This window comes from Triplophysa rosa, linkage group LG14 (assembly GCF_024868665.1).
Source record: "Triplophysa rosa linkage group LG14, Trosa_1v2, whole genome shotgun sequence".
NCBI lineage: Eukaryota > Metazoa > Chordata > Actinopteri > Cypriniformes > Nemacheilidae > Triplophysa > Triplophysa rosa.
In genome coordinates this window covers 11,735,653-11,748,194 of record NC_079903.1, presented here as the reverse complement: position 1 = coordinate 11,748,194, position 12,542 = coordinate 11,735,653, and the positions used below count along the sequence as shown (strand labels likewise).

Here is a 12,542-nt window from a genome sequence, read left to right as displayed (position 1 = left end):
TGTAATTTGTGATTATTGGTTATTATAAGTGATTATTAAAAGCTGCAATCGATGCAATGCATTTTTATTCTTGCTATACTTTAATTTCAACATGGTTTGCAAATGATTTGCATTTACTAAAGCTGGTCATTAGAGACAAGTTAAGACCACAGTTAGCAGACTATAAGTGCAGTGTTAATTATGTGAGATCACAATGTGCAATACTTCATCTTTTTTTAATAAGCATTCAGCAGCTCAGAAGTGTTATAAGATGACATTTAGTCTATCCTCACAAGGCTAAACGTAAGGCTGACAAACATTTATTCGTTTCTGAAATTCTTGCTATAAACCTGATTGGGGCTGGTCATGTGCGGAGTGTAGTGTGTTTATGAGTTTACATGCACCCTGTTGGTCTCTCATTAAAGTTAAGCTGCTCTCTTTGTGGCGCTTTGCACCCTTGTGCACTCATAGTAGAGAGGATTCCGTGACTGGAGGAAAACGACTAATTTAATTAAATCTCCCCTGTTTAGTCCGAAAGCTGTGCTAGCTAAATCAGATAAAGTGGATTAACTCTTCTATTGGATAAAGCTGATTAAACTGGTAAATAGAATCACTGTTCTATACGAGTTTGGTTGGTGTCGAAAGTGGTTCTCATACAAATAACAAATCTGAATTATTTAATAAATATTATTATATTTTAAATATTGGAACCAAGTTATTTGCATGTTTGGTTATGGAATGTCTGCATTCTTCAGAATTTTTTTGAAAAGCAGAACTAGCAACCCTGGCTGTGTGCTTATGGAAAAGTTCTGTTCATAATATATATAATGTCCAAGTAAATGTTTACATGAAAGGGACACATAAACAGTATTTTCTTAATCTGCAAATTGATTAAATTAATTCAGATTGAGGAAAATTGGTACATGTTAAAGGGATAGTGCACCCAAAAATGAAAATTCTGTCATCTCACACTCTTGTCATTTCAAATCTGTATGACTCTCTTCTGTAGAACACAAAAGAAGATATTTTGAAGAAAGTTGGTAACCGAACAGTGCAGGCAACCATTCACTTCTATTGTATGGACTCCAAACCAATGCAAGTGAATGGTTGCCAGTTAGCAACATTCTTCAAAATATCTTATTTTGTCTTCTGCAGAAGAAAGTGATACAGGTTTGAAATGACAAGAGGGTGAGTAAATGATGACAGGAATATTATTTTGGGGTGAACTTTCACTTAAACAAAAGAGGCCAAGAGGGCAGCAAATAACATAAAAAATCACTACATACGCATACAGTCATATACTGAAAGGTGTGACTGTGGAAACAAGAGGGAGAAAGAAAAAAAGAGATGTTTTATAGTCTACTTGGTTTTAATTCTGTACTGTTACTGAATCACTTAGTTTTCCATACATTGTGTCCGCGCTGAAGAAGGCAGCGTCAGCAAGTCCTTTGATCCCGGAGGTGATTTTCCCCTTCATTGAGGCGTTGATGTCATGCTAACTCTGATAGAGAGGAGACTGCTCAATGGGCGTTGTGGAGCTCGCTGGAGAAAATCCATTCCCCCCAATATATTTTCTGCTGAGGCAGGTACAATGACCTTTAGCGTTCCGATAGGTCACCCGTAGGCATGTGACGTGCTCATGCATTGATCGCTAAAACTCTGGCCCGTCTATTGTAAAGCCTGTCCAAGTGTGAATTAGCTGAGATCAATGAGCTGTGCCTATAAACCTCTTGTCATCTTATTAATAGTATACAGGACTTTTCACCTGCTTGGCCTTAATTTGAAATAATAATCACCGGAGAACTTTCACATGTACAGGATCCGGGAAAGCATCCAAGTTCTCATATACAGTGTTTGTTAAACAATGAACTGGTCGACACATATTTTTTTAAACTAAATAGTAATGCAAATGTAAAAAAATAATCAGATTACATACACCAGATTATTTCTATCTACATTCACCATGGGTCCCCTTTCATGGAATTCATCATGTTGTTTCTACAGTAGCCCTAATCGGACAAACTGCTCTACAGAGTATTTCGTAAACACGTTATCTTCTTTGGGAAGGAATTAAAGACGTGACGAGACCTTTGTTCTGTGTCAGCCTTCGTAGTGCTTCGAAAGGGAAGGGTGGGGTAGGGTGACCACCCGTTCCGCTTTGCGTTGTAGCCTACTGCACAGCATTTTAACGCTGTGTCTAAAGCAGCAACCCAGTGCACACCAGTGTCCAACGAGCTCATCATACAAACGCAACTATTATTTTTAAAGCCTGACTTTTATCCAATGTATGAGAAGATGGCAGTGATTTCAGTCATCAAGAGGCTGCAAGGTCTGTCCGTAGATCGGGTGGTGATCCTCCCATGTCAACTTGCTGGTTAAAAAGTCACTAAAACATTGTAAACAGTGTGGCTTTGGAACTGTGTTTCTAAAGGTTGTGGTTGGCATATTAAAAGTTATTTGCAAATAATGAAATGCATTACTTAACAATAATATGTTTTAAAAGAGAAACTCTTTTTCATTATTAGTCTGCTTTTTATTCTTTTAGTTTTCTCTTTTTGAGAAGATCTTCAAAGTGTACAACATGATAACTCCGCGTCTGATCTGTGCTAAAAATTTAAAGAGACAGTTACCCTTAAATTGAAATCGCCATTAAAGTTGTTTTATAAATGTTATATAACATTTTATCTATGCCTTAATTATGTTGTAGTTGGAATAGACTAAATAACAAATAATTTTTACGAGCTAAAAGGTAGAAAAAAAATGTGTTCATTCAGTTATTATATTACTTTTTTACGCTATACATTTCAGTGGTGTCCCACATTGTCCCATACAATCGGATTACCTGTCCCAGGTAATTGTTGGGTGGTGGTCACGGAGTGAGCCATTGGTTTCAATTTGCAATCGCTAGATGTCGCTAAATTTCATATACTGGACCTTTAATGAACTACGTCTTGAGAGGTATTGCGTGTCGGCCTGTATGATGTATTCTTTACCTTCCTATCCTTTAAAAACTATTAATGAAAGTGCTATTATAGTGAACAACTTCTTTGTAAACTGATTCCTTTTGTCATTTTTTGGGGGGGTTCCAGGTGCCCACGGAGTGAGAGAGGAGCCCCAGTTTGAGACGGCCCGTGTAGGAGAGAGCGTTGTTCTGGGATGTGACGTGAGCCACCCCCTCAACGGCCAGCAGACTCCCTATGTGGTGGAGTGGTTCAAATTCGGTGTGCCTATCCCCTTCTTCATCAACTTCCGTTTCTACCCTCCTCATGTGGACCCTGAGTACGCTGGTAGGCACCAACATTGTTGCTAAATCCAGGGGCCCGGAGTCACAAAACATTCTTAAGAAGAATTCTTAAGAAATGACAGGAATATTTTGGAAAAAAAAATCCATATTCCATTCCATATTCTCGAAACAAAAGCTGTGAGAAATATAATTTTAAAGTTAGGATAGCCTCACAGTTGTCTTAAATCTCAAAAGGTAAGATGTTTTATACATGTGTCCTGTTGTTTCACATGTGTTGCATATTGTATTGAGCCAGTCATTTTAAGGAATTTTTATATTAATATAACATTGATAAGGTCTATCTGCCTTACTTTGAGCTGTCATTATAAAAAACCTAAGTGCTTTTTACATTTATTCTGTGGCAAAGTGAAGAAATTCATTTTAAGAACAATCTTATATTTTTGTCTTAAAAACAGTTTTGAGAATCTGGCTGCCGGGTTGCATATTATTAGTTCACTTGACTGTGTCAAGTATGAGAAGTACATATTCAAATTTATTTGATTCAAAGTAAATTTGATCAACAAGTGTGAAGTTTAATTTAAAAAATGCATACATTTTAGAATTTCCTGCTATCCTTTTGTTTTTATGACAAGTTGTGTTTAAGCTGGTATGAAGTTACACTAAAATGTTTTAGGGAACATTTTGTGTACTTTAATGGAAGCAAGGAAATTTGACCTGAAGGAGTTGTGTTCTAACTGTTATGAACTAAGCGCATCATTCTGTGCCCGGCACACGCACAGTACGTGTAAATAAGCGAATGAATGAAGCGCATCATCCAGCTCCCAGAATGCGCAATACGTGTAGAGATGCGGATCCATTGAGCGCATCATTCCGCACCCGGGATGGGCATGGGCCCTTTTGTGCCACTTTACATTAGAGCAGAGATGTACAGTAGTGAAGTATTTTCACTTTTACTCGTGAACATTTTTTAAGTATATGTACTTTATGAGAGTGTTTTTACTTTGGAAAAAACGTATTGCACTACATTATAAAGCATATATCATGTTCAGTCAACTTTCATAAATACGTTATAGTTTTGTTCAATACAATAAAATACACTGCCTGTCCAAAATAAGTCACACACTCTAGTATTTGGTTGGACTGCCTTTAGCTTTGATTACGGCATGCATTCGCTGTGGCATCGTTTCAATAAACTTCTGCAATGTCCAGAATGTCAATTTTTTCCCGTCCAGAGGTGCATACATTTTTCGCTGTAATAAAGTTCAATAGAAGGGAAGGGAGGAGGCGGGAACCGGCGATCATTCACAAAACTTTAATCAAAATAAATAAACAATAATCCAGCAAATAAAAGGCCGCCAGCCACCTCACGGTCGACTGCCGGCCACACGAACATAAACAAACTTAACTGTTTCCGGGCCCGGGTCCTCTCTCTCGATGGTCCGGTCGCTCGTCCTCTTATGCTCCCGAGCTCCCCCATGAGGCATGCGGGGACCGGCGGTCGCACAGCTGACACTCGTTGCCACTTTTTTGGGGGACGGGCAGTGTACATGCAATTCTACACTGATCAGGAAGAAGCAGGACTAGTACCGGATCAGGATCGGCTTGGCCGATGCTTACAATTCAGGTATCTGAATCGGATCGGTAAAGGAAAAACTGGTATCGGCCCACCCCTCTCCTATACATCAGATATTGTTCAATTTACTTGCTCGTGTTACTTTTAAAGAAAGCAAGGAAAAATTCATATTTCAGTGACAAATTAGTCTTTTCACATTAATTACAATGTTTTGATACAGTAGAAAGTATACAGTATAACACACAATAAGTGTATTCTTTTGGTGGACGCATGCTAACACGTGTTGAATTTAATATAACATGCTCATTTTTGCTTGTGCTCGAGTTTGCGGAAGGACTTGTCTTTGTTTGCTACTTAGCGTGAAAGTGAGGCCTTTGTGCGATTCACAGAAAAAGAGTCTGAGTAGCTCTCGACATGGATTGTGAAAAGCTTTAATAATGGCTGCCTGCTAGCACACCGCTCATTCTATTTCAAGGTGCATTACAGAGCCTTAATTAAAGTCGATCTGCTGCAGCAGTCTGGGTGAAAAAAACACCTTTTCTCAGCACTTCTCAAAGCACGTGGCCTCTGTGACATGGGGTTCAAAGCTGTGCGAGACGCATCCGTCTCCGCGAATGTTTGAGATTATTTGATCACTTAACCACTGTGTCACACTTTATTAAATAGAAAATTTGAATTGCCGTCTGCAGTTGAGAGAAACATGTGATATGTACATAATCTGCCATGTGCGGCCAGTATATAAACATCATGTGGTTGAGATTGAGGTCGGTTTAGAATGTAAATTCATCTTTACGGTGACTGAGCATTCAAGGAAAACTATAGACGGTTTCATCGGACACACGCGCCTGGTCTGATCTGTGTTTGAATATAATTTAACTATTTATTTTATATTTAATTTATGTTCATATTAATAGTTTATTGTATATGAATTGTATTAAATTACATTAAAATGACTTAACAGTTATTGATTCTTTGCAGAGGTCTAAGTTTGGGCCACATAACATTTGCTTAGGTTGTTGCCGCTGAAACCATATGTACGGTAATAAGAAATCCTAGTAAAACTAGTTTTAATCTATTTAAAGACAGCAACATTCTGTAAATAGTCTGTTTAATTTAATATATTTTTTCTATATTTTTAAGGATTACCGACATTCTTCAAAATATCTTTTGTGTTCTACTGAAAAATGAAAGTCATTGGCCAAAACATGCTGTCTATGCAGGTAGCTTAGTAAATTTTGGAACACAGCTGCTATGTGTAACGAAGTAGAAACCTGTCACGACTGGCGTGGAAGAACCCAGATGCAGGCAGGCGTGAAGGGGTTAACAAAACAAGAGTTTTATTAAACAGGGGACAAACACTAACAAAAGGAAATACACACAAGGGGGTGTCTAACAAGATGAACTAAAATATAAAACAAGAAACAAAATACTTCCCTCGATGGGGCAAAAAGAAAACCAAACTAGACACGACACAACGTCTTAAACAGGGCAAGGTAATATAAACGAAGAGACCAGGAAACAGGAACATAACCTGAGGCACAAAAACCACTGGCATGAACGAACGAGGTACAGGGTACACATACATACACAATCCACAAGCACAGGACAAAGAAACATGAGGGCATTTTAAAGGCAAGACAAACGAGGGATAATGACACAGGGCAGGTGGGAAACATTAGACACGGCAGGGAAGCAATACATGAAACGAGAGGGGCGGGGCCAATGACAAGACACGAGAAAGCGCATGGAATGTCAAAAAGGTAAACACCCCATGGCTTCTCACACTAAACATAAGGCTTTGCCACGACTCTGCCACAAGACCAAGAAATCCATGACAAGATAAAGCAGAGTCATGACAAAACCAGGCAGAAAGAGGATCCAGGTGCAGTTGAAGATTTAATTAAAAAAACAAAGTACAACAAAATAAAAGAACAAAGAAACATGGGGCAAAAGTAATCCGAAACATATATGAACCAAAGCACAGAAACAACGACTGACCAATGACAAGTGAAACACACAAGGGCTTTTATTGACAGAACGAAACAGGGTAACAAGACACACCTGGACAACAAGACACCCTTAAGAGCAGCTTCCAGATGCCAGAACAGTACAAATCAGGAGGGTGGTGGGGCAGAGGTGGAGCAGGGGGTGGGATAGAGGCCCAGGCCAATGAAGGGGAACAGGGCCTGGGCGGTGGAGCAGAGGCGGAGTCCAGGGCAGAGTTGGAGGTGGAGCCAGCAGAGCAAGAAGCCTGGGCGTGACAGGCAGGGCTGGACGACATGGAGGTGCAGGCAGGGCTGGAGGCCTGGGTGTGGCAGGAGAAGTCAGAGCGGTCATCTTGACTGAGGCACTTGGCACAGAAGTGTCCAGGGCGTCCATCTTGTCAATGACCTCTGGAGCGGAAGAGCAATACACAGCCCAGACACACCACAAGGCTGCAACCACAACCGGTAGAGCTGACTCCAGGGACGGGACAACAGTAAAAGACGCCTCCTGGACCACCGGGCTTGGTACCTTAGGGACACTAGCCACCCGCACAGACGCCAGAGGAGCATCCTCCAGGTTAGAAACCAGTCGCCTGTGCCTTTAAACCACCATCTTGTCAGCTGACTCTGGTGAGGCGGCCATCTTGCGAGCGGGCTCTGGACTGGCCGGTTAAGTCCATAACAAAAAACGTCAATCAACATAAAATCCGGGAAGTTGGAGGTGTTTGTAATGTCCAAAAAGTTTTTGATGTGGTCCTCGAGGGTGCTAGTTACCTGGCGCAGGCGAACAAGGGCCACTGCTGGATCCATAGTTTGGTCAGTCGTCAACATGATGTTGCCCTAAGGACATCAACCACTTGGAAAAAACAGGAGAGCCGGGGTAAAAAATAGACCGGATCTATGGTGGTTTACAGTGGTCAGTACACTATTTTAATTGTACAGTGCTTCTGCTTCTCTAAATGTAATGAGAGGTCGAAGCTCAAATGTGGAGACCCACATTTTGGAATGTTGTCATTTCTCATAAATCCTCCTCTCCCATGCAATAAATAATTCATTTTTACGAGAGAGAGAGAGAGAGAGAGAGAGAGAGAGAGAGAGAGAGAGAGAGAGAGAGAGAGAATTAACTATCATTCCTCTATTTGGTTGTGGCCTCATCGCATTTTAAATTAGAAATGATATCTGATGTTAAGTTGCATAGGGGGGTGACTACATCATTGTCTCCTGTAGGTCCTATGGCATGCTCAATTTGCCATGGCAGCTCAATTTGTTTTGTTCCCCTCCGCCATGAGGGTTTAGTCTCAAAATTTGGCTGGATTCGCACACAATTACCATTGAACTCCAAAAGGCTATTTCTGTAAGTCACAATGCAATTTTCTGCTGCAGAATTCCCAAACCCTCTCCCTGTTGGCTGCTGTCGGAGCTTCGGGGGCTGATTCCTCCACCAATTTGCCATATTATAGCCCCCATTGTCTTGCAGACGGACAATCTACTTGGCCATCATTGCTGTAGTTTAGATGCGATTTACGCCTACACTCCTAAAGTGATTCTTAGCTAGAGGCAGATTGTTTTAATTCAGGACCTTGTTTACAGGCCACTAAAGTGCAGCTTGCAAATGCGTCCCCGAACGCTGCTGGCGAGAGTCCTGCAGTGGGATTTTGGTAATTAAACACTGTGCATGTCAACCAAGTGCTGCGGTTAAATCGTGATCTTCAAAAGGATGAATGAAGTTCAGGCTCATAGTGGGAATGGCAATAATGCGGTTCCTGTGTGCAGGTTTGTCTCCGCGAACACCTTTGTTGGCTGTTACATCCGGCGTGAAGACCCTCTCTAACTTCAATGCCATCGCTCGATCACATTAGCACTTTATCACCTCGCACGAAAATAGCTGCGATTTTGAAGGCCTTATTTTTTTACTGCAAGACTGCAGCCCTTCTCTGCCCCGTGCCTTATTGATTTTCTGCTCTGGAAACATGCCGTTTCCTCTCTCAGGTGCGGCTGTGATCCCAGGGCTATGATATCTGCTGCTCAGTACACAGTGATAGGAAGTATGAAGGCCAGCCTGAACGTAAATATGTCAGGTAATATTGGCCAAAAGAACACTATAGGGGTGGGTGGAAAGGGTCATCTAGTTGTCCAGCTGGTTAACTAGTCGATTAGTAAGGTCAACTAGTTTATGTTCATTTGTGTCTATGTTATTACATGAACATACACTATACTAAAGTATTGAAAAGACCCCCTTTCTTCTGCAGAACGCAAAAGATATTTTGAAGAATGTTGGTAACTGAACAGCAATGGTATTCATTCACTTGCATTGTTTTTGTGTCCATACAATATAAGTGAATGGGTACCGTCCCTGTACCAACATTCTTCAAAATATCTTCTTTTGTGTTCTGCAGAAGAAAGAAAGTCATACAGGTTTGAAGTGACAAGAGGATGAGTAAATGATGACAGAATTTTCATTTTTGGGTGAGCACATTAACAGCATTACAGACCAACAGACTTTTAAAGTCATTTGTGACTTTCTGAAGATTTTGCTCTATTCATACAGTATTATTCAGGCAGTTGCAGTACTGTTTTGATATTCAGTGGGCGTCTTTTATTTTCTTTTTATGCTCTTTACATGCTGGAGTGATAAACTGTATAATCACAAGGCAATGCTTCTCTTTTGTATCGAGATAACAACTAATAATAGTCTCCACCAACCAATATTACACACAGACAGACAGCTAATTGGACATAAATGTTCTGTTTCAGCATAATACTGCAGTATGTGGTGACAGCAACGAATAAGTGAGAATAACATTATTTGAAACAAAGCAGATTATAAACTCTGCAGCAAATTGAAAAATCACTACTAACAGACAGTTTGTAAAATAATCTAGATAACCAATTTTTCTACATATTTAAAGATGCAGTTTAAAGTTAAAAGCAGTTCAAAACCCACTGTACATCATGTGTGAAGTTTAATGGAGGCAACATGCTTCACATTACACACAATCAATTGTCTATCTTGCAGCATTCACACTCTGCTCATGTGCTGCTTTCAGGTAGAGCCACTCTGCATGGCAAAGCGTCTCTGCAGATCGACCAGGTACGCTCGGAGGACCAGGGCTGGTACGAGTGCAGGGTGCTCATGCTGGAGCAGCAGTACGACACCTTTCACAACGGTAGCTGGGTTCACCTCACGGTCAACGGTGAGTACATCAACTCGTCACTGTCTTGTCACCTGTTTACTATAAAACGCATTGTGTCAGAGACATTGACATCTTTTGGAAGCATCTTGGAACCATTTGTGAATGTCCAGATCGGTTTTGAGTGCTGGTTGTGCTGGACACAGCAGACTACTATGATAAAGCATACAATACTTTACAGGAGCTGTATAGCATGGCTGCACCCTGCGGTTCAGAATCGGTTCTTTAAAATGCCCAGTGTGCTAGTGTTTACAAGGCATGTCTGTATTATGCAAACTTGTAACTGTTTGTTGTTTGTTCGGTATAAGGCTTTGCTTATTTCATCCGATGTGTGTGTGCGTGTATTCTCAGTTTCTCTTGAGACCCCGCACACACTGCAGGAGGGGGCGACATCCATTTCTCCGTGTTCTGCTCGCTCTTTTCCTTGTTCTCTGTGTCTTCCACCCTCATGTTTAATAGATGTCTGCATTTGTGGGTGGACTAGGACTAATCGTGGCTTGATTTCATATTCATTTTTAATACGATCAGTGAATCAGACCTGTGAGAAGCGAAGGAGGAGGTGACCGTCTTACCACTCACGGCTGTCTGCTGGTAATCACACAGTGAGCAATACTTGTGGTAGACCCAACAAAATCAGCACTTACACCGCAGCTGCGTGAATGAGCAATATTCCCTCATGGCCTAGTGTACTAGATCTTCTGCCAGTGTTTCCATTGGGAAACGTTATTGCCACCCCCTTCGTAACACCGCACGACGGTTATATTTTGTTGCTGTCGGGTATTCACTGTAATCGTATGAACATCCGTAAACTCAGTTTGACTTTGTGTTCTTAAGGTACTGCGTCAATCTCAATATTAAAAAACCCAGCATCATCAGCCTTTGGATAGGAGCCGACTACTAAACGCCTCAGCCTGCTCTGGAAACTGCATGCCATTGTGTCTAATAAATGGAGTAATATTTCACCAGGCAGGGCACCCGCGGTATCTATTACACTAATGGAGATGTCTTCCGTAGTACCAAACTACAGAGGCCGAGTTGGGCAAGCTCAAGGCCTTGGTCATGTCATATTCCTCGCTCTTATTCCGTTTGAACACCACATTTTGCCTGATTTATTATTTATGGGCTTGGTCGAGCACCGCTGGAAATATATTATCTTCTCCACGGTGAGTGTTTGCATTTTATTAGACGACGAATTTAATACGATCCATTAAGACAATATGTAAACTATCATGATTCACAGCTCGGTAATCATTGCCTGGGGGTCAATAGCTAAAAGGCCTTCGGTCGCGTATTAATAGTATCACAATGCCACCATAGGCTTAAAGCAAGTGCTGACGCGGCAGGCTCGTTTTTGTATACAGACTGCACTGAATACTGATGATGGCTGCACATGATTGCTTGTACGTACAGTATATGAGCTGCAGCAGGAGAAGAATTAAAGATAGTTACGGCCGTCATTTAAGTCCGTGTGCAAGAAATCGTTGGTGTTTGGCATGTTGATATGTATAGGTGATACATTATGCAACTTTGTTAGGCCTTTATGGTGTGCATTTATTGAATTACAGCCGTAAGTGAGACAGAGGCACAGAGGAAGCGATGAAAGCATGCAGTCAATTATGCGGCCGCTTTGATTGAAATCGCAGTGGAGGGACTGAACGTTCTTCTGGAGGAAATGTGCATTAGGAAAGATACAGCGGAGGTGCATCTGTGATAAACTGCTTTAGCATGAGCTAAAAGTTATATTAGTTACTTTTAATATACCCGGTATGCTTAATAAGGAAACTGCTGTCGGATATGAAGCGATTGAATTGGGGGTTAAGTTTAAGACGGCTTTAGGTGGAAGTTGGGTGGACTGATTTAGATTTTTTTGTTTAAAGTTATTACGAAACTAAACTTTTGAGACTTCTAATAAACAGTGATTTATTTAAGAATGGATTTACCTGCACTTATATGACTTCGTTAGTTGAAAGGTGCAATGTCAAAGACAGGAGAAAAAAAGTGATGTAAAAGTAAAAGATACTGTAGACCACTTTGCATGATGTCAACACTGGTCCATAAGCACTTCTGGCTTCACAGAAGAACACAGAACTTACAGAGTGTGGTTGTAGCCACTATGGGGCTGCTCAGGTTGCAGCGGGAGTAGAATTCATCCAGTTAAGAGTTGTTCTACCACTGAAATCATTACTGTAACACCTTCAAAGTAAGGAAGGAAGGAGGCGGGAACGATAACCAAAACTTTAATAACATAAACAAAGCATAAACCAAAGTAAAGGGCCGGCAGCCACCTCACGGTCGACTGCCGGCTACACAAACATAATTAAAACACATACGATGTCCAGGCCTGGTCCTCTCTCGTCGTACCTTCCTGTCGCTCCTCCTCTTATTCTTCCGGAGCTCCTCCATGAGAGATGCGAGACCGGTGTAATGCACAGCTGACACTCATCACTCGCGCCACCAGCCTCGCGTCGTTCACTCACGGCTCTCGTCCCGCCTCCCTCGTCACAATTACTGTCACGGGCGGTGGCGGACAGAACCCAGGTGCAGACAGAAGAAGGGGGTAAACACAACAG

At 41.3% G+C, this 12,542-nt stretch overlaps 1 protein-coding gene across 6 annotated transcripts in view; it reads left to right on the top strand.

The window, feature by feature from the left end:
* igsf9ba (immunoglobulin superfamily, member 9Ba) overlaps nt 1-12,542 on the top strand; it is a 60,382-nt gene that overhangs the window by 11,368 nt on the left and 36,472 nt on the right. For all 6 annotated transcript variants that reach the window (XM_057350666.1, XM_057350663.1, XM_057350664.1 and 3 more), the window contains exons 2-3: nt 3,069-3,266; nt 9,829-9,975. In XM_057350666.1, the coding sequence (XP_057206649.1) occupies nt 3,069-3,266; nt 9,829-9,975 (345 nt within the window). The remainder of the gene's footprint in view (nt 1-3,068; nt 3,267-9,828; nt 9,976-12,542) is intronic.